Raw genomic sequence first — 21,677 nt, forward strand, 5'->3', positions numbered from 1 at the left:
TGGCTTTATTAATATTTTCTTTATTTTTAAATATTGAAAAAAAAACACTCAAGGTAATTACCAATTTTACCCCAATTATCACCTTCAAAAGACAGAATCATATTCTTCATGAGATCACCGATAATTAAAATTATAATTTAGAGTCTTGTCCATGCTTATTGGTTAATTATTTTGAGTTCCAGCAGGTTTCACTGTTGGCTTCTTCCTTGGCTACATTCCATGGATGTTGGAGCTTTTACTTGCATTAGTTTGCGTTTCCTTGTCTTGTGCTACTCAATGATCCTGACAACTCCATAATGCCGAATTGCTTAAGACAAATACGGAGGAAATTAATTTAAATAGTCTTATTTTTCCTCCCGCATATATATTTTGTATTATATATATAAGTCAAAACATAAATTAAGATATTAATTCATCTAACTAAGACATAAAATAGTATATTTGATTAGTCAATCAACCTACATGATCAAACTACTTGACTATGGGCAATCGGTCAATCTATCTGATCAATCTCAAATCTTAAAATATTTTTTTTTTAGAGGTAAAATCAAATTTAAAAAATAATTATATTTGTATAACAAAAAAAAAAAGACTACATATATATAAAAAACAAAAAAGATAATTATTTTAATTAGTATATTCAAATATTTAGTAATTCGATTTTGAAATGAATTACTCTTTTTTAGTCAAATCACCATTAGATAATACATAATGACTAATTATATAAATTACATATAACAACTAGTTATATCATCTATATATCCATCTATACGAGTTCTTCGACTAAAATAACCGTTGACATATATTTTTAATTTATAGGCCAACCAGGGAAATGTACTTCGAATATGCCAAGTAAATTTGTAACAATTTTGGTTCAAATAATATTATGTATACAATTTTGACATATAATTTTAATATATAAATGATATATTATCATACGACTTAATATTATTTTACTTTTAATTTAAAATTATTCAATCACATATTGATACATTTATTATATACCTAAATTATGTATAAAAAATATATACACATAATTTTATTATTTTAATTTATATCATAATTAAGCTTTTTTTAACTATTAAACTTGATTGATTTAAGATTAAATTGAGTAAATAATATTAATTTAATATTTAATTATCAAGTGAAATGGATCCAATTATCATGTTGACTTTCGTATGACTAAAATTCATTTTCAATTTTAATTATATCTAGTTGTGTCGTCAATTTATTTGATTAATCAATCTAACCAATTTGTAGAAAAAACCTTTAGCCAATCAATTTGTATATTAATTTACACTTTTTGTCCTTCTTTAATTATTGTTTTTATGAGGCTAAATGACTTTGAACCCATGGCCAATTTATTTTTGAAAACCATACAAATTAATTTTTACTCAATATTCGTTTTTCAATATAAGCAAGTGAAGAAAATTTCCCTTCTTCCAAAGGAACTACTATATATATGACCTAAATGTGTAAAATTAAAAGTAAAAAAATAAAAAATAAAAAACCTCTTTTCTAATTTTCTTCTTCCGCCACGTGTACGTTCATAATTTGGTTTCACTGAGTCAGTGTCCAACATGTCGTCACTTGAACGAACTATTCATTTAGGGTTTTCATTGCTATAAAAGCGAAAGAAAACCCTAATCTCATTTTCTTTAGTTTATAGAGGAAGAGCGTGGCTGCTCGGATCTTCACATCTTCTCTTCCCTCGAAAATGGTCACCTTCAAGGTAAGTTAACAACACTCGGTATTTAGATCTAATCATACCGAAGAGCTAAATTTATTCTTCAAAATCCGTTCTCAATTATCTGGTTTGAATTTACCCTGTTTGGTTACTGAAATAGACAGTGTTAGTCTTGAATAATGAATCTTAATTAGCTATTTAGAAAATCTAATAGGGGTTCTTGTTTTGGGTTTTGTAGTTTCACCAGTACCAGGTTGTTGGTAGAGCTCTCCCATCGGAGTCCGATGAGCATCCTAAGATTTACAGGATGAAGTTGTGGGCCACAAATGAGGTTCGGGCCAAGTCCAAGTTCTGGTTAGTGATCTGATTTGATATTTGATCGATGGTCTTTTTGGTTGATGATTGAAGTAGGTTTCTTTTTTTCCAGCTTGTAATATTTGTGGTATTTGGTTTGTGTCAGGTACTTCTTGAGGAAGCTGAAGAAGGTAAAGAAGAGCAACGGCCAAGTTCTCGCTATTAACGAGGTACATTTCTTGTTTGCTTATTTCACATGGCTGTATGTGATTGGAATTCATTAAGTTTTAGCATATGTATTTGTTGTTTTTTGAGTGTCTGTGCTGTGTAGTTGATGCATTTATGATTGAAGACTTTGCCGTGTTAACATTACTTAATTGTTTTACACCCATCATTTAGTTGGAGAATCGTTTTTACAGGGTATAGATACTCTGTAATTTCAATATTGAAACATGTATAGGATGACCTAGTTAGATATCTTAGAGTTAAATTGTTCATGTCAATTTTTGCACTGAGATGCATAGTTGTGTCTGCATCCATTGGATAGTAATTTGGGCGGCTGAATTTGATATCCTCTATCAATTCTTGTTCATGTCATTTTGTCAAAACCCAGAAGGCGGAGATGATTTTGGCAAATGTAGAAACTTTCTGATTCACCAAGTCAACTTGTAGGGTCTGTATTAATAAGATTTTGTGTGTTTGCAGTTGATTAAAGTTGTTTTTTAAGAAGGAAGAATGTCATCATGTCAATTATATTTTTTCTGGACCTTGGCAAGTGGCTTATATTGATTTTTCTCTGATGATTTATATGATGTAGTTTTGGTTTGCATGCCTTAGTTTTTGGCAAAATCCCTTATTTTTCATCTTCCTTCTGTACTTCTCTTTGCTTTTATTTGATGTGTTTAGGGTATAATTTTCTTAAACAAATATTAAGTGTACCTTTTAGGGCTTACATGATATGATTGGATTACATTCAGATCTTTGAAAAGAACCCAACCAAGATCAAGAACTATGGTATTTGGTTGCGTTATCAAAGCCGAACTGGTTACCACAACATGTACAAGGAATACCGCGACACCACTTTGAATGGGGCTGTTGAGCAAATGTACACTGAGATGGCTTCTCGTCACAGGGTTCGGAGTCCTTGCATTCAGATTATCAAGACTGCCACCATTCCTGCCAAGCTTTGCAAGAGAGAGAGCACCAAGCAGTTCCACAACTCAAAAATCAAGTTCCCCTTGGTGTTCAGGAAGGTTAGGCCACCGACTAGGAAGCTGAAAACAACATACAAGGCAACAAGGCCCAACTTGTTTATGTAATTCTCAAATCATTTGATAATTGAGGAGCCAAGGAGTCTATTCAGAGGATTTTTTTCTAGTAATCTTATTAGTTGTTTTCTTTACTGGATATGTTGAGAAATTTAGACAATTAGACCGAGTGAAGGTTTATTCTTTCTTTGGCATTTTGAAATTCATGTTTTGCATACCTTCAACTTTTTCCCTTTTAAGTTTTGATTGTTTTGTCATCTTTTTCTAATCATGTCATGCATACCAAATTGATTTGAGAATCAGAAAGCTTTGACGCTTGTTATGTAGCTCTTAGGCACTTGTTTAGGTACACTTGCTCTAAGGAGTCCCACTCATCTGCTCTCTCTCTTTTATTAATGCGGAAGCTATAATTTTTCAGTTTTAACTTACACCGTCAATGTTTTATTTTTTTTATTTGATAATTTACACTGTCAATGTTATGGCGTTGTTTGGTATTCAATGATTCAATCTTGGTGTTTTAATATAAGACGACAAAGCATACAATGCACCACTAGACCAGACCGCGATTAAGCTGAAGTTTATATTTTAATATACGTATGTATGTCCCAGTCTGACCGCCCGATTCGGGTTGCCTCTTAATCGTCTTGAAAACATTGATCATTATGGCAGTCGATGTTCTCAAATTCTGTTTTCATTCACTTGGTTGACACTTGAAAGCGTCTGGTGTCCACAAATCTTTTTTTCAAATAAACAATTACTAAATTCAATCACAGGTATTGACTGCCTACCAAATCTCTGATCATCCGTAGTTTGGTCCCTTCAAAAAACTACTCATTCATTACAATGCATGGGCAACAATTACTATGACTTTTATTGTTTGAAAGATGTTATATCCATTTCATTGTCGACCTACCGGATTAAAGCTTTGTACATGTCTTAGTCCGAATCTGCTTTCAAGATATCAACCTTTCAACTTTTCAGTCTTTCTGCAATTTTCACTTATATTTGATTTGCATGGGAAGACCACTTAATTTTGTTCATAATCTGGCCAAAGTTTAAAGTTCAAAACATGGGTTTTTATTTAACCTTTAAACTAAGTAGACAGTGGGTGAAATCAATAGAATAAACAATTACACTTAAATCAACATAAACAGTATTAAAAAAGAATTTATGATTTATTTTGATTCACCTAAGACAAGATTACTTTTAATAGTGTCAATATATTATAATTTTTATTTTTAAGAAAAATTCTATTAAGATTTTTGTTTTTAAGAAAAATCCTAAAATATTTACATACTCTTTGTAAGATTTTTGTTTTTAAGAGAAATCCTAAAATATTTACATACTCTTTGTATATTGTGTTTATAAAAGAAGTGGTTACCGATTTCAACAATTATAAGGTTGGTAAAACTTTCACCTCGTACATGCAAAAGTGAAAACTAGAAGCTGAGTAGATTTTGATAATCTAGTTAAGTGACTGAGAGTAGTGTTTTTAAGTATTAGATCATGTGAAGCAATCATGTAATTAAGCAAGTTATGGAGATGAGATCTACCTTTGAGATCTGATCTGTCTCACTATCATGAATATGATGATATCAATTGCTGTAATCAATTACATATAGGACCAATTTCGATCACTATTTGTCTGATCTCAAAGTGCGGTAATGCTGCATAATGCTCTTTGTCTGAGCCCATATCAAGTATAAAGATTATATGCTTTAAGATTCATGAAGCTCCTGCAAATTTGTGTCAAGACATGTGGCTCCAGAAAATTAAGTGGCCTTGGCAGTGTTCTTCTCCACTCATTACAAAGAATTGTTGCCTTCCAGATCAGTCACTGATGTTTCTATCTGTTAACATATATGCGGGAATTGTTACGCCTAGATCGAAACGAAGGTGCTTCACCTACCGTATTAGAGCTACTCTGTAAACAATTTTCATCCTTATCTAACTTTCCCTTCTTGCCTTATTTGCTCCACATCTTTTGTCCTACTCATGTAGACCTTTATTGCTTTATACTTCCACTGTCTTCTTTGATACCTTGCCACAACTGGGGGCCTAACGCCTTCATAATTGTGTTTGGCATTGTGTTATATGTGTTGAAGCAAACCATATTTTTTCTCTCTAGAATTTAGTAGAGTATCTCCATTTTCTGATAAAACTCCAAGTTATAGCACACGAATGTATACTTATTTTAACCACTTTCTCTGATCTTGGACTTATTATGAATTGGTTATGGGAGGTTATACATATATGGTGAAGCTCATAAGATTCCAGTTTTTTCAGGTTATTCACTTCATTATTGTCTGGTCCAATTCATTCATAGCATTGCAAACTTTGTAGCTCTACTGCAGAAGTTGATATGGGGTTACATCTAGATGACCTGTATCAGGTATGTATAATACATAAATTAAGATTTTGAATTCTCAGTGCCCACTATATAGCCACTAACTTTCTTCAAGATGATCATCAACCTGTAATTCATTCAAAATTTGACTCCTTTTGAGCTCTGCCATCCCACATTCCTCTTTATGAAACCAAAAAGCCTTGCTATGTCAACCCCACACGGTTGAAAAATCTGTGGATTGTGAACAGTTCAGAATTCATAAAATATTGTATCTTAGCAAAGAGAATAAGGGAAAAAAGGACTTTGCACTGATTGTAACTTGTAGCTTTTTTTTTTCAGTAATCATAGCTCATTGGCTTCTTTATACAAAAAGATGCATTTTTATGGACTGTTTGAATAAATAACTCTTTTCTCCATTTATAAAGCTTGAATGTTCTGCTTGCCATCCAATAAAGTGTATTGTGTTCCAACAGGTCTTTCTCACTGCATAAAGAATGTTGAAAATATGAAAAGCTGAGTGTTTCTGTGTGTAAAATTACAGGGTTTGTGTCACTCTTTCTATATTTGTTTTGGAGATTGAAGAATGCAAAATTTTCGTTCTTTACAATCTTTTTTTCTTCCTTCATGTTATGTTTTTCTTTTACCATTTGTTGGTTGCTCATCCCATGAAGAGTTTAGCCAGTCATCCAGCAATCACAAGATCATTAAAGAAGAAAACACACACAAGGTAACCAAATTTCGTCCAAGTATTTTTCCTTTCACAACAGTTTAATTGTCTGTTGACATTAATTTTAACTTGCAGTTGAGTCCTCAGATGGCATCCAATATTACAGTCCATGGCCTTCTCTTGTGGGCTTCAATGGGATTATTAATGCCTGTTGGGATACTAACCATCAGAATGTCCAGTAAAAAGGAAACTGGAAGCAAAGAAGCCAAAGTGTTCTTCTATCTGCACATTGTTTTGCAGGTGCTCTCAGTTCTTCACTCTTCTAGTCTCCTGCAAACTGCTAGAATAAATTCATTTTTACTTGAAACAAAATCAAACCCTTCTCTGGATTCACAAGAAGTAATCATATGAAATCTTGATATTGGTGTAAAGCATCATTTGAACCACTTTAACTTTAATCATAGTGTCCACAACTTTCTGTTTCTCTTTCTCAAGTAGCCTGCAATTGATTTCTACATGTATAGTTAATAAAAAACCCATTTTAACTAACCATATCTATCATTTAATCTTGAATGACAAGGAGTGATTATGTTGTTACAGATACTTTCAGTGGTTCTAATGACAATTGGAGCTGTCATGTCCATCAAGAACTTTGAGAATTCATTTGATAACTACCACCAAAAGTTTGGCCTGGCACTTTATGGAGCCATGTGGGTTCAAGCCTTGATTGGATTCTTCAGGCCTCCAAGGTAATTCATTTTGGTTCAAACTCAGATTAATGTCAAATAATTTACCACAAAAATCTCTCTTTTTCTGCAGAGGAAATATAAGAAGAAGTACATGGTACTTCCTCCATTGGTTAATTGGAACAACAATTTCCCTTGTGGGGATCATCAACATCTACACTGGTTTAGAAGCTTACCATGATAAAACTTCGAGAAGCACTGCAATTTGGACTATTCTTTTCACTGCAGAGATCTGTTTCTTGGCTTTCTTTTATCTGGTACAAGACAAATGGGATTATATGCAGAAGCAAGGTCTCATATTAGGCAACAATGTCGATGCAGTCCCTTCCTCCATTGGAGTGATTACACAGAGGGAAAATGACAAAGTGTTGCCCCCAGAACCATGCGGAAAACGCAATGCATTGAGGAATTTGTTTGACTAGCTAGCTGTAGCTGACATTGAATGCTTAAATAATTTCACCTTAATTTTTTTAAGATCTTGTTGTTAATGTGGGTTCAGGGTTTTTCATAGTCCACATTTTGATGCATGTTCCATAAGCTTATTTATTGAACGGCTATGGCGGAAAATGCATCAAAATGTGAATTATGAATAGCTAAACTTTGATGTTTTCTTGTTAATACGTGCACTTTTATCATTATCTCAGGAAATTAATTTAATTAATCACATTTCATGTGTCAAAATAAAATTGATTATATTTTCCTTTTCATACCTGACATGACTAAATTCTTAATTTAACATCAAAATTTCCTTTATCTCTTCTCCATAAATGCTATCCCTTACAGGAAAAAAAGTTATCATAATTATCAGTACAGAGATGTTCCTAGATATTTGATGATATATGAGTTGAAGAAATATTTTATGCTATTGAGTTATTAAATATTTAATCACATAACGATAAAAAAAAATATTATATAATGTAATTTTATTTTATATTTAATTATATAGGAGTTAAGTTGATATTTATCAAATTTTGCATCAATCTTAGTTGCTGGTGCGCAGAGTTGGCAACGGATAGGGCTGACACAATTTTAGCTTGATTTATTTTACCTATGAGTCATATTAAGATAAGATCCATTATAATATAAACCTGATAGGTTGGCTTGCCCTGTTAACTTATAAAGGCTCGTGGTTACGATTAAATACAAATTAAATCAAATTGAATTTAAATTTAATTTGATTTATATATAATAATATTCGAATTTAAGTTTAAACTCATTAAACTTGTAGCAACTAAATTTAAACTTGTCCCGAATTTGATTTGATTATTTTTGAGTTCAAAATTTTAACAAGTTTGTTATTAAAATAATGTTATTTTAATATATTTTAGTTAAAATGATATCATTTTATATCAAAATTTTTAATTTACAAGTTTGATGAACAAGTTCGAGCTAAAAAATATTAACTCAAGCTCACTCTAATATGTTTAAGACTAATTTATTTTGAATTTATTTGAATCAAATTTAAATTTAAATTTAAAAAAATCTGATTTGAATCTAAATGTATTGCGACATAATTCACACAATAACAATCGTGTCATGTTAAGGTACAACCAAATCACCCTGCAAGCTTTGTGTCGACCCATATATTTTTTATGAGAAATGCCTTTTAAATAAAATTTTAAATGATATTAATTTATATTCACATTCGAAGAAACGACTAAATATATTACTTGGAATATGATGGAAGTGGAATAGCAGACGATAAAATTATTGACCGTTTTCATGAAACAGCAAATTTGAAGCGATGGAGATTCAGCAACTAAATCATGGGTAGGTGCAGACGGGAGGGTGTACCACAGTCACGATGGACTTGCACCAGATTCGCATGAACCCATTTAGTCTCCTGGCTTCTTCGGTAGAAGAGCTCCTCCTCTTCTCTCAAGAAACTTCAATGAGAGAGCCTTCACTGTTGGTATTGGTGGTCCTGTTGCTACTGGGTATTTTCACGTTTCTCTAGTTTTAATTTTAAGTTCTAATTGTAATTTTGTAGTTCGATTTTATCTTTTATCTGACAAGGGTTTCATTGTTGTCCTTAAATGTTATTACTAATTATATGAGTGCATAGTTGTTTTGGTATCTGCAATTATCTTGTTCAGGACCCGTTTTGGTATGCTTTGATTTGGGACTTCTGTATTGGCCGAGTGTTTTCCATTTTCATGTAGATTATGATTCTTGTTGCTGCTCAAATAAACTAAATGATTGGGTGTTGATGGAGAATTGGCTACTACCTTACAGGAAAACAGCTTTGATACTGGCTTTATGTAAATTCTTACCGGACAAGTGCAGTCTTGCTGCTGTAAGTATCATCTATGGTAGATTGTTGGCATTCCTTATGACTATGAATTTCCCCTCAACCATCTCTCTGAAATTTTCATGTTTTGAATTTGAGCTATTTCAAAGTTGTCAACTTTTGGTCCTTTTTGTGCATAACCTGGTCTAGTTAACTCTGTCTACTGTGTCAGAGCTTATAGATGGTATTTTATGTTTCTTGCTTTTAACTTGTGCATTTAATTTGTGCATAATATTTGGTTACTCAAACTATTACCCACGTTCATATTAAATTGTGTTTTAAAAAAATGAAAAGATTAAGTGATGAAAGTAATTTTATTCAAATTGCCCAAACATAAATTCTGCGACAGTATGCCTCGAAAAGATGACTGCCGTAGATGAGCTTTAGGAACCTTTGTTTTATGAAGTTCTATAACTGTAATGTTTTTGTTTTTCAAATCTTGGGGTGGTTAATTTATTCTTGGTGGAAGATTATCAGTGATGCACCTGGACCCATTTTCAGCTCATAATGAATCGTCATCAATTTACTGCATTTCCCCTTCACATGAGAGGTGGATAAACTGATGAATACTTTGCGGTTCTGTATTCTCAATTTAAACTTCATCAGTGTCATTAAGAACAACGATGTCTTTTGGGTGTTTGACTACTATCTCCTAAAGCGTTAACTTGAAAATGAGTTAATTATTTTGTTTCCCTTGTTATTTTTAATGTTAAACGATTATTTCTATTGAATGATGGATTAAGAAGAATGTCATTACTTCAGGTGACAAATGATATATTCACAAAAGAGGATGGTGAGTTCCTGAGGAAGAATGGTGCTCTGCCTGAGGAAAGGATATGTGCTGTGGAAACATGAGGTTGTTCGCATGCTGCCATTCATGAAGACATCAGCATAAATCTTGGCCCTCTGGAGGAACTTTGTAACTTGTTTAAAGCAGACATACTTCTTTGTTAATCTGGGGGAGGTGATCTATTAGTGAATGCATTTCCTCAATATCCATTTTCTGCTGCAGTGATCTTGCTGAACTCTATTAAACTGATGCTAATTGATTGATGGAGTTGGCTTATCCTGATTTACCAATTTTACTGGCGGTCACAACAATAATATTGGGAAAATATAACAACAGTATGGAAAGCCTGTTGGTATCCAATTCAGGCAAAGCGTTCTAATAAAAATTTCATGAAGGATGAGAAGGCCCATGTTTGAAATTCGAATTTTTGTTTTACAGGTGATAAACAAGATCAACCTTGCACCAGCAGTAAGAGCTGCTTTGACAGTAGTGGAGCATGATGCACTCCAGATGCGTGATGGAGGGCCTTTTGTCTTTGCTCAGGTTGCTTCGGCCATTAGTAGCATTTCCTTAATATAAGCATGAAATAACATGATGTTTTTTTGACTTGTGGAAGATTCACGGTCAAATTACCAAAAAAAAAAAAAAAAGATTCACAGTCCTACATAATGAAGTTATTCTATGGGCTGTATCCTTGAGCTGTCTTTTTCTCAATCCCATTGCCTCTGAAAAAGATTAATTAGGTGTTCTGCTGATATAGTTAACCCATGAATTCTCCAACCTGATACAGAAAATGTCAGAATTATATTTCTGGATAAAATACATGAAATTTTCATTGGCAGGCTGTTAGAACTTATATATATATTTTCCGCAGGAAAAGAGAAAATAAAAAAAGCTGTGACCCAAAGGCAAAATTGGAAGGCTGTCACCTTATTGCAAATCCAACCACTAAGAATATGAAACGTGGCAGAGCAGGAGAGAATGAAATGGCTGTGGAAAGAGTTGAAAAAGGGAGCAGGTGTGGAAAAAAGAAAGAGGGGAAAAAAACTAAGGAAAAGGTGGGGTGAGAGTGGTTCTCTCGAATGCTGAGTATTTACTGTGGGGATTTAGTTGGGTTTTTGTGTAGCTTTCTGGAAAAATTAGTGAAGAGAATTGTAATTGATTAAGCAGTGCAGTAGATGGAAATAGTCATTGTATTGGAGAACTAATTTGTATTCATTCCTGGAAAAACTATTCAATACAATACATATTTTCATTATCTTGTATGTTTGAGTTGCCATTCCTATTCCAATGTATGCTGTGTTGTGGCTGAGATCGGTACACAGGAGAGGCTGTGAGAGCTGAGGAAGTAACCAGGCAAGGCGTTGCTGCTGCCGGATTACCCAGGTACCTATCACAGGCAAGCACAGGCTTGGTGTTGAGGAAATAGTGAACCACATTTTACAGGGTTGGGAAGCAGTGACAGGGAAGAAGCGGCTATGATGTTTCTTCTCTGAAATTGTTTTAGTTTGTTCTTTAATCTTATCAGCATGACCCCGTGAATTGTTTCATCTTGAAATCTATAGACCACCTAGTATCGGTAAATGTCCCTTTACTTCTCATGACATTTTTTCTGAGAAAGAGTGTTCAAATTGGTCAAGTCTGGGAGCAAACTTATGGAAACTTATCCTTTGTGCAGGTATTAATCCCTTAATTAATGATGAATGCTTATTCCAGATCCCAGCTGAGTTTACATTCTCTCTTCATGATTTTAGAAAACAAATGATTTTAGTGCCTCACAAGCAAGTTATAACCCAACAGTCTTTGGCTCAGAATTGAATGAAAGAGGGAGCATATGTGCTGTTTGTCATTACACTTAGGGTAAATAAGTTCCAAATTATTAATCAATCTTGTTGCTGCTGTTATTGATCTAATTCCAGGATCCCATATGGATTACTTGAAAATCAGTGCTTAGTGATGCCTTCATGTGACTCTACATTATACTCATGTTGTGTTTCTTGTTCTAATAGCTGTGCCCCACTTTTTACTTCTTAGCTGGTACACTAGGCCTCTTTTGTATAAAGAGATAAATATTTTGAAGAGTGATACTATGTAATTCAATTTTGAATATTTAATTGAGTATTTAGATAATGTATTATCATAAAATTAAGTAATTTTAAATATATCTAATAATATAATGACACATTATATGAGTATCTAATTAAATATTTAATACTGGATCCGTATAATTTTATTGTACTTTGAATTTTCACTAGTATTAGTAACATGTTAAAATTACAAGTTGAGAGTTAGATGGGAGGTTTAAATATTTTACAAAATCCTCCAGTTATGGTTCTTCTTTATGGATGATGTGCTGCTTTCCTTCAGCTTTACCCAACTGATTTAAAAATTCCAATTCCTCTGTTGCTAATTGATGTTTATAATTCTCAATATTACGTAAGATAAACTACAATAGTGATTGGTAGAACTAATTATATAATTTTGTTATCTACAGAAAATTTTTTAATATAATTAAACTCGTTTCAAAAACTTATGTTTATGAGAAAGTATTCTAGCAAAGTTTATATTGCAAATACAAGAGAGGAGTATAATGTATATTTCTAATATGGGATTGGATTTTATTAACAGATGTGGTAGTATTAAGTTGGAATCAATCTTTCTTGATTTCCATCAATTTTCCCTGATTTCTAGATATGGTAGTATTAGATTGGAATCAATCTTTCTTGATTTCCATCAATCTTTTCTAATTTCCAGCTTATTACAATTCATTGTATTACCATATTCAAAGCATTCTTTTTTGTATAAATTCATTGTATTCCTATGCTTGTAAATAATAAAAAAAAAACAATTACAACAATACAAAATCTTCTTCTTCAAATCTTGTAGCATTCTCGACATCCATAAGCCACTCTTGCTATAATTTCTAATATAGTATCAGAGCCCCTCGCTTGAACCAAAAATCTGTTGAAAATTGATCATTTCAAAGTCCTAGTAAAGCTGTCGGATCAATCTTGTTTTTTTGCACAAAATTTCTCTGTCAACACACATTTTTTTGAAACCTTAAACCCTTACCTTCTTAGAAACAGAACCCTCCACGCTTTGTCACGATGGCTATTACACAACCAACCGAAAATCCAATTGAGTCAACCCAAAACATGCAGACACAATATCAATTCATTCCCATACCCTTTAGCAAACCTGAACTCGGAGATGATTTGTACACAACAACATCTGATGGGCCGAATTTGGTACTTGTCAAATAATTACTCATAGGGGCTACCAATTACGCAACATGGGCTTGAGACTTTCGTCAAGCCTTAATCACCAAATACAAAGAAGGGTTCATCGATGGAACTATAACCATTCCATCGGAACCTCGATTGTAGAAAATCTGGACGCAGTGTGATATGCTTATGCGATCCTAGATCAGCAACACTTTGACCTAGAAGGTTGCTGTTGGATTACCTCTAAGTGAGAATGCAAAAAAAATGTGGAAGCACATTAAGGAGATGCATGGGCAGTTAGATCTGGCCAAGATTTTTACCTTGAAACAGAAATTAAAAGAGATTAAGCAACTGAACCAAACCGTGTCAGTTTTTTTCAATCAACTCTCTGTCGTGTGGAATGAACTAGATGTCATGGAAGAACCGCTTGAAAGACCATCGGAAACATTAAAACAATACAAAAAACTCAAGGATCAAGAAAGACTCATTCAATTCCTCTTTGGATTGAATGAAAATTTTCTTACCTTTAGGACTCAAATGCTAGCCACATCACCGACACCCTTATTACGCCGAACTTTTCAATTGGCGATGCAAGAAGAAAGCCAAAGATCCATTGTTCATGAAGGTAAGAAGAATGGGGCAGTATTTCTCTCTGCAGTGAACGAATATGAGAAGAAGCAATGTGAAGATGTAGACGACCAAAATTTAAAAGAAATAAATGGCCAGAATTTGATCTCCAAAAGCAATGGCCTTGATTTGTCCAAACTTTATGAGGACAACAAGGCCCTAAACAATTATGGCAATCACTTAGGCAGTGCCCATATTTTTGCTAATTTTTAAAATAATCCATCAAAGAAATGAAAATTATTTTGTGAATATTATAAGAGGAAAAATCACACAAAGAAGTCATGTTGGAAACTACATGGGCACCCCGGATCTAACAAAACAGGTCATTTTTCAAGCACTTCTGGAGGCACAGGATTAGCAATTTCAACTCCAGTCATCAACCTTGAGCAATATAATCAACTTATCCAGATGATGAATCGGCTTCCTTCCGCGAGCTCAACCTCATCTTATGCAGGTATAGCTTACTGCCTGAATAGTTTTTTTTCCTAGTAATGATGTTTGGCTTATAGATTCGGGGGTTAGTGATCACATCGTTTGTCATCAAAAAATTTTCTATTCACATAGTCCAATTAGATCCACAGTTTCAGTATGTATGCCTGATGGGACTAGTTCCCAGCCACACATATTGGAACTATCTACCTCATACCTCACCTTATCTTAAAAAACGTCCTCTATGTTCCAAATTTTAAATTTAACCTAATATCTGTGTCCAAACTTTGCAAAGACAACAAATATGTCCTTAAATTCTTTCCTAACACTTGCCTTTTTCAGGACCCTTCGACTGGCAAAATAATGGGCTCGACTAAGGCCCAAGATGGATTGTATTACTGGAATTCTAATTTTAATAAAAATGAGCAGATTACTCATTGCAAACAATCTTTCAGTATTATTAATAAAAGTTCTATTATTCATTAGAGAATGGGTCATAATAGTTTATTTTCTTGTCCTCATTGTCCTATTTGTCCAATTGCAAAGCAAACACGACCGTGTTTTCCCAAAAGAACGACCTCCATAAAACACCTTTCGCCCTCGTACATCTTAAGATTTGGGGGCCTTATCCCACACCTAATCATGATGGGTCAAAATATTTCTTAACCATTGTGGATGATTATTCCAAGGGAACCTAGTTGTTCTTAATGAATTCGAAAGCTCAAACTTATAATACATTATTGCTTTCCTCACTTTGGTTCGAACTCAGTTTAAACAATCCGTTTTACATGTTCGAATAGACAATGCTCGAGAATTCTTTAATAATCAGTGTTCCTCATTTTTTCGTTCCCATGGCATAACTCATGAAAGCTTTTGTCCATATACACCTTAACAGAATGGTGTTGTCGAACGAAAACATCGTCACCTATTGGAAGTAGCTAGAGCTCTAAAACACCAATCTAACTTACTCATAAAATTTTGGGATGAATGTGTGATCACGACAACCTATCTGATAAACAGGATGCCAACACCAGTACTTGGAGGAAAAACTCCATATGAACTTTTATTAGAGAAAGCTCCGGACAATAGTTATCTCAGAGTTTTTGGATGTCTCTGTTACTCCACTGTTATTCCATCACATGATAAGTTTGCTCCTCGTGCCAAACAGGCTGTCTTTATGGGGTACTCAATGCATCAAAAAGGTTACAAGCTCCTTAGCCTTAAAAATGAGACATTCTTCATCAGTAGAGATGTTGTGTTCCATGAAGATATTTTTCCCTTCAAGGAAAATCAAATAGATGTTGCACATGATTCCTCTGGATTGGTTGATTGGTCTTCTTCTGATGTTCCTACAACAGTGCTTCCTATACCAGTTCCTGGACCTCTATCAGTTCTACCCTCTATAGTTGATATCCCTGATCTTACCACTTCTACAGATATATCGCAGTCCTTTGATCCTACTATAGAAGACTCCATGGATGACTCTTTCTCATCAATTCTTGACACTCCACTAGAAGCCCTTGTTCGTCGATCAACTAGACACACCAGACCACTCATTTGGACTTTTGATTATATCTTCTCTACAACACTGTGCTCATTACCAGGTATCTCTTATCCCATCTCTCACTATGTGGGTGTAGATCATCTTCCCTCTGAACAAAGGTCTTTCACTCTATCCTTATCTACTACTCGTGAGCCGGTGAATTTCTTAGAGGCTTCTCTATAGTCTCATTGGCGTAGTGCCATGGAAGACGAACTTAATGCCTTGGTTCAGAATCACACCTAGGATCTGGTTCCTTGTCCTGTAGATCATAAACCTATCGACTGTAAATGAGTGTACAAGATTAAATATTGTTCAGATGGATCCATTGAACATTACAAGGTTCGATTAATGGAAAAGGGCTATACTCAAAAAGAAGGTTTTGATTATCACAAGACTTTCACTCCAGTCACTAAACATACCACCGTTCGGACATTCTTTGCCATTGTGTCTCATCATGAGTGGCAGCTTTATTAGATGGATGTTCAAAACGCCTTTCTTCAAAACGACCTCAATGAGGAGATCTATATGGAATTACCTCTTGGTCTTTGCAATCAGGGGGAGCATCGGGTCTATAGATTGTGTAAGTCCTTGTATGGTTTAAAATAGACTTCTCGATAATGGAATGCCAAATTTACAGAAGCCCTTATCAATATTGGTTTCCAACTGTCTAAACATGACTATGCACTATTCATAAAGTAGCAAGATAAGTCATTCATCAGTCTTCTGGTATATATAGATGACATCTTAATCATGGGAAATGACAACAAAACCACAAATTCCCTCAAGACTTACTTACACCAAACCTTCAGAATCAAGGACTTAGGAAAGCCAAAGTACTTTCTAGGGATTTAAGTAGCCATAATTTCATCTGGAATCTCACTTAGTCAAATGAAGTATGTTCTAGAACTCATTTCTGACTCGGGACTATCAGGATGCAAACCTAGTAGCATTCCAATTGAACAAAATACAAAGCTCACTAGTAAAGAGTTTGACGATGGCACCAAATCACCTAAAGAAGACCCACCATTACAAGATCACTTCAAATACCAAAGACTGGTTGGAAGGTTGATTCATCTCACAATAACCAGACTAGACATCAACTACGTGGTGCAAATTCTTAGTCAGTTCTTGCACTCACCTAAACAATCATATATGGACGCGACGATTAAAGTGGTAAAATATCTTAAAGGAAGCCCTGAACTAGGCTTGTTCTTACGAAAAAAGAGGAATCTAGACTTGACGGCTTTCTGTGACTCGGACTGGGGATCTTGTCCCATGACTGGGAAGTCCTTCACAGGATTTTGCATAAAGTTAGATGAATTACTCATCTCATGGAAAACAAAAAAACAATTCATAGTATCTCTATCTTCAATAGAGACAGAATATAGAGCCATGACCAAAACAATATGTGAAATCATATGGATTCTTAGGCTTCTGAAGGACTTAGGTGTAGAAGTTACAAAACTAGTCATGTTGTATTGCGACAACAAGGCAACCAATGATATAGTAGCCAATCCGATCTTCCATGAAAGGACAAAACATATAGAAATAGCTTGTCATTTCATCAGAGAGAAGATACAAGAAGGACTAATCAAAACTAGCCACATTCGCACATCAGAACAACCGACGGATATCTTCACAAAACCTCTAAGTTGTAGACAACATTCACATTTGTTAAGCAAGCTTGGGGTTACGGACATCTACCGTCCACCAGCTTGAAGGGGACTATTAACATATATGGTAGTATTAGAGTTCCATCAATCTTTCTTGATTTTCAGTCTATTACAATTCATTGTATTACCATATTCAAAGCATTATTTTTTGTATAAATTTATTGTATTCCTATGCTTGTAAATAATAATAAAAAAAACATTTACAGTAATACAAATTCTTCTTCTTCAAATCTTGTAGCATTCTTGACATCCATAAATCACTCTTTCTATAATTTCTAATAGATTTAACTTGGATTATCTAATTTTATGGTTCTTTTGTACTCCAATTGGTTTACTTTTTTCTCTAATACTCTTATCTATATGATGGTCCTTTGTATTGTGGAATAGAAAGATGAAATTAAATTCTGATTCTATGTATAAATATTTCTAATTTAAATACGATTCTAAAGAATTATTTTTTTCTATTTATGGTAATAATGTGATGATTATATTAATAATATGATCGAAACAAAATGAGAAAAGACAAATAAGAAAAGAATATCGAGGAGACCAGAAGCATATTTAATCACATGGATTTCATAAATTAATATAAAAATTTCCACGTTTGATTGATGTGTTTTTCCTTAAAAGTAAGAACTGCAAATTTCTTGGGTCGGCATATTCATGCATCTCATGGCCCACGTTCTGAAAAATTGGTTTCATAGCCGTAAAAGTAACATAATTTTCACATTAGTCAATTTAATGTACTATTAGAAAGGGAGGGCACCAGGGGATGTTGTCGGTCGGTTGACGTATAATAATTTAAATATTCATAATAATACCGACCACATATAATACATATTAATTTATATAATATATAATTAAATAATTTTTAAATCATAATATCTAATCATATTATATAATTTAATTTTACACGTTTATCATGCCTCTTAAGAAACCCAAATTTGACTTTGTTGAGACCATGAATAACGATGCACATTTAAAAAACTATTTTACTTGTGCGAGCCATGATAAACATATGCTAAAAAATAAATTTAATTTATAAGTTATGTCATCTTGGAAAGTCAATATGTTTGTGTCCTTGATGACATAAATCAATGTATAGAATATAATTTGTATTTATACAGTGACAATATACTGTAATATATAATATTAAATATATTTAGTTTAAATATTTAAATAATATGTTATCATATAATTATGTATTATTTTATTTTTAATTAATAAATTAAATAATAATATAATTAAATGTCAAAATAAAAATATTAAATCTATACAAATTCTAAGCCAGTAATTTACCATGTAGGTGTATATAAATATGCAAGCCTGATGATATTCAGGACATCATCACCAAAATAGCCCACTTAACAATAAATCTACTTCCATGACTCTTGGCATTCTAGCTTCAGCAGGTGCATTTACTTTCACTAGATTGCACATGCCACCAAGAAGTCACATCCCAGGCGGACCATCCAGCATTGCCGCTGTATCTGGTGGAGCAGAACCCCAACGCACGGGGGCCAACATCAAAATGTCATCCAACCGAGACATTGTCAGGCAATCTGTTAATTACCAGCCACCTATCTGGGGATACGACAATGTTCAATCGTTGAGAAGTGAAAATGATGTACGGTTTTTTCTTATTATTGCTTTTAATTTTGCTATTTCTATCTAGGATAATGATATAATCTGTTTTTGCAGGGAGAATCAGATACCACTAACGTCGAAAAACTCAAGAAACATGTCCGAATGATGCTGGATGAAGCGGCGGATCCATTACATCAGCTGGAGCTCATTGATGATTTGCAGAGACTTGGAATCTCTTATCACTTCCAGGAGGAGATAGAGAAAATACTAAGAAGGATATACAGCAATAACCGAAACAATTATGAAGAAAAGCATCAAAGTTTATATGCTGTTGCTCTTGAATTCAGACTCTTAAGGCAACATGGTTACGATATACCTCTAGGTCTGTACATATATCACATTTGACCTCTTTATCTGAAAAAAGAAAAAAAAAAAAACAAATTACAAATGTGATTTTTTCTTTCAGAAATCTTCAGTTGTTTCAAGGATGAGAAGGGAAAATTTGATCCGTCTCTCAGTGTAGATTACAAAGGACTTCTTTCTCTGTATGAAGCTGCGTTCCTTTTGAAAGAAGGAGAATCAAGTATGTTCCATGAAACTGCAAACTTCACAACCACACACCTTAAAGAATATGCAAACAAGCATTACAAAGATGATGACTATCTTTTCCGACTGGTGAACCGTGCATTGGAGCTTCCACTTCATTATAGAATTATGAGACCAGAGTCAAGGTGGTTCATAGATGTATACGAGAGAAGACAAGATGCCAACCCGGCCTTGCTTGATCTTGCTAAACTAGATTTCGACATTCTGCAGGCAATACATCAACAAGATCTCAAGTTTTCATCAAAGTAAGAGTCTGAGAAAAAATGAATTATATTGCTTTATTGGGTGCCATGGAATTCTAATATTGATCATCTTTTTTGGCGTGAAAATGAAGGTGGTGGAAGAGTACGGGTCTGAGTAAGAAGCTGAGCTTTGCAAGGAACAGACTGGTGGAGTATTTTTTATGGAATGTGGGGACGTCTTTCCAGCCTGAATTTCAACATTGCAGGATCATGATCACGAAGTTGATCGCTTTGATAACAATTATCGACGATGTTTATGATATGTGTGGCACTTTGTATGAACTAGAACTCTTTACAGATGCAATTGAGAGGTTGGTGTTACAGTTTTGATCTTATTTCTCAGTTAAATATGATATATTTACATACTGATTCAGAGTTTGTGGTGACTTTAGATGGGACTTGAAGGCAATTGAGCAACTTCCAGGCTATATGAGGACCTGTTTTCTTGCTCTCTACAATTCCACCAACGAAATTGCCTCTGATGCTCTCAAACAACAAGGGCTTCACATTATTCATTACCTAAGGAAAGAGGTAAGCCTCATTCATTTTTCCTATACAAAATTATATAAATAAAACCATCAATTCTATCCCATTAGATGCTTAGATGATGTATCTTCGTATTATTAGATGATAAAATAATATCTAATCATATGATGATATATTTAAACATTTAATTCGTTATTCAAAACTAGATATACTCAAATTTTAATAAGAATTTAAATTAAATTTAAAATCATTATATATTAAGTGTTTGCAAATGATTCAGTGGACAAATTTATGCAAATCCTATCTAGTGGAGGCAAAGTGGTACTCTAGTGGATACGTTCCAACCCTTGATGAATACATTAAGAATGCATCTGTTTCAGTAGGAGGACCTCTCGTACTTGTCCATGCCTCATTTTTCATTACCAACCCAACAAGAAAGGAGGCGTCTGAGTTTTTACAAGAACATCACAACATGTTTCACAATGCATCCATGATAATAAGATATGCAAACGATCTTGGAGCATCATCGGTAAATATTTATAAAGTAGTTATTCTATTTTGACTACTCAAACAGATATCAAGATAATGTTTTATCATATAATTTATGATGCTGTTTTCTTTGATTTGTTAGGATGAATTGGATAGAGCAGACGTTCATAAATCAATCCAGTGTTACATGCATGAAACTGGAGCTTCAGAAGAAGAGGCTTGTAAACACATACAAGAGCTGATTGCTTCTGCATGGATGAAAATGAACAAGTACAGAGCTGAAAACGCTAACTTGTGCAATGCTGTTGTTGAATATTCGATGAATCTGGCCAGGATGGCTCAGTACATGTACCAGTATGGGGGTGGGCATGGTGTTGAAGACTCTAAGACTGAAGATCGTGTATTGTCATTACTTGTTAATCCTTTTCCTCTTAGATATAGAGATCATGAGCAAAGAGACCATGAAAAATCATCACTTTCCTATTTATAAATTATAATAGGTGGGTAAGTACACATTTATAATGGGTGTACTGGAAATATATATGTACTCATAGTACATATTTATAAATTATAATGAGTGGTTAGATAAGTGCACGTTTATAATGATATTTTAAACTTGAAAAAAAAAAAAATCATAGCTTGGGCTTACTAGCCAAGGTCAAGCCCAGCTCTGATGATTTGA

General features: G+C 33.7%; 4 protein-coding genes across 15 annotated transcripts; all 4 read left to right on the forward strand.

The window, feature by feature from the left end:
• The first annotated feature begins 1,583 nt into the window (after positions 1-1,583).
• LOC123219079 (60S ribosomal protein L18a) lies at positions 1,584-3,473 on the forward strand. The gene is made up of 4 exons (XM_044640803.1): positions 1,584-1,732; positions 1,926-2,041; positions 2,148-2,211; positions 2,959-3,473. Exons 1-4 carry the CDS (start codon positions 1,718-1,720, stop codon positions 3,298-3,300), a joined length of 537 nt encoding a protein of 178 aa, XP_044496738.1. The 5' UTR covers positions 1,584-1,717; the 3' UTR covers positions 3,301-3,473.
• A 1,311-nt stretch (positions 3,474-4,784) lies between these two features.
• Positions 4,785-7,675, forward strand: LOC123219077 (cytochrome b561 domain-containing protein At4g18260). 3 transcript variants are annotated; one of them, XM_044640799.1, is made up of 7 exons: positions 4,788-5,145; positions 5,536-5,641; positions 6,070-6,138; positions 6,268-6,323; positions 6,399-6,563; positions 6,864-7,012; positions 7,083-7,675. In XM_044640799.1, exons 5-7 carry the CDS (start codon positions 6,411-6,413, stop codon positions 7,429-7,431), a joined length of 651 nt encoding a protein of 216 aa, XP_044496734.1. In that variant the 5' UTR covers positions 4,788-5,145; positions 5,536-5,641; positions 6,070-6,138; positions 6,268-6,323; positions 6,399-6,410; the 3' UTR covers positions 7,432-7,675. The 3 variants fall into 3 exon arrangements, with proteins under 3 accessions (XP_044496733.1, XP_044496734.1, XP_044496735.1); XM_044640798.1 differs by having other exon boundaries at positions 4,785-5,145; positions 6,070-6,323; XM_044640800.1 differs by lacking the exon at positions 6,070-6,138.
• Positions 7,676-8,546: 871 nt separating this feature from the next.
• Positions 8,547-11,728, forward strand: LOC123219080 (urease accessory protein G-like). Of its 10 annotated transcripts, none has more exons than XR_006502812.1 (4): positions 8,550-8,946; positions 9,245-9,305; positions 10,062-10,632; positions 11,489-11,728. XR_006502812.1 is itself a non-coding variant. In XM_044640804.1 (3 exons), the coding sequence occupies exons 1-3, from the start codon at positions 8,814-8,816 to the stop codon at positions 11,569-11,571; spliced, it is 264 nt and encodes an 87-aa protein (XP_044496739.1). In that variant the 5' UTR covers positions 8,547-8,813; the 3' UTR covers positions 11,572-11,728. The 10 variants fall into 10 exon arrangements, 2 of the variants coding, with proteins under 2 accessions (XP_044496739.1, XP_044496740.1); XR_006502810.1 differs by lacking the exon at positions 11,489-11,728 and adding an exon at positions 10,964-11,354 and having other exon boundaries at positions 8,551-8,946; XR_006502813.1 differs by lacking the exon at positions 11,489-11,728 and having other exon boundaries at positions 8,551-8,946; positions 10,062-10,424; positions 10,528-11,354.
• Positions 11,729-18,934: 7,206 nt separating this feature from the next.
• LOC123219075 (terpene synthase 10-like) lies at positions 18,935-21,584 on the forward strand. Its single transcript, XM_044640797.1, has 7 exons — positions 18,935-19,212; positions 19,287-19,554; positions 19,639-20,023; positions 20,113-20,331; positions 20,413-20,551; positions 20,787-21,035; positions 21,138-21,584. Exons 1-7 carry the CDS (start codon positions 18,970-18,972, stop codon positions 21,483-21,485), a joined length of 1,851 nt encoding a protein of 616 aa, XP_044496732.1. The 5' UTR covers positions 18,935-18,969; the 3' UTR covers positions 21,486-21,584.
• Positions 21,585-21,677: the final 93 nt, after the last annotated feature.

The sequence above is a fragment of the Mangifera indica genome, chromosome 6 (assembly GCF_011075055.1).
Source record: "Mangifera indica cultivar Alphonso chromosome 6, CATAS_Mindica_2.1, whole genome shotgun sequence".
NCBI classification, from domain to species: Eukaryota; Viridiplantae; Streptophyta; class Magnoliopsida; order Sapindales; family Anacardiaceae; genus Mangifera; species Mangifera indica.

Excerpts from the sequence above, each read along its gene's own strand:
- LOC123219079 (XM_044640803.1), top strand. Across the intron at positions 2,042-2,147 it reads CGGGCCAAGTCCAAGTTCTG|GTACTTCTTGAGGAAGCTGA; the intron begins GTTAGTGATCTG and ends GGTTTGTGTCAG. Across the intron at positions 2,212-2,958 it reads AAGTTCTCGCTATTAACGAG|ATCTTTGAAAAGAACCCAAC; the intron begins GTACATTTCTTG and ends GATTACATTCAG.
- LOC123219077 (XM_044640798.1), top strand. The coding sequence starts at position 6,180 with ATGCAAAATTTTCGTTCTTTACAATCTTTTTTTCTTCCTTCATGTTAT. Across the intron at positions 6,324-6,398 it reads AAGAAGAAAACACACACAAG|TTGAGTCCTCAGATGGCATC; the intron begins GTAACCAAATTT and ends TTTAACTTGCAG. Across the intron at positions 6,564-6,863 it reads ATCTGCACATTGTTTTGCAG|ATACTTTCAGTGGTTCTAAT; the intron begins GTGCTCTCAGTT and ends ATGTTGTTACAG.
- LOC123219080 (XM_044640804.1), top strand. The coding sequence starts at position 8,814 with ATGGACTTGCACCAGATTCGCATGAACCCATTTAGTCTCCTGGCTTCT. Across the intron at positions 8,918-9,244 it reads TCAATGAGAGAGCCTTCACT|GAAAACAGCTTTGATACTGG; the intron begins GTTGGTATTGGT and ends ACTACCTTACAG. Across the intron at positions 9,322-11,488 it reads TGCTGTAAGTATCATCTATG|GCAAGCACAGGCTTGGTGTT; the intron begins GTAGATTGTTGG and ends TACCTATCACAG.
- LOC123219075 (XM_044640797.1), top strand. The coding sequence starts at position 18,970 with ATGACTCTTGGCATTCTAGCTTCAGCAGGTGCATTTACTTTCACTAGA. Across the intron at positions 20,332-20,412 it reads TTTACAGATGCAATTGAGAG|ATGGGACTTGAAGGCAATTG; the intron begins GTTGGTGTTACA and ends TGGTGACTTTAG. Across the intron at positions 20,552-20,786 it reads TTCATTACCTAAGGAAAGAG|TGGACAAATTTATGCAAATC; the intron begins GTAAGCCTCATT and ends CAAATGATTCAG.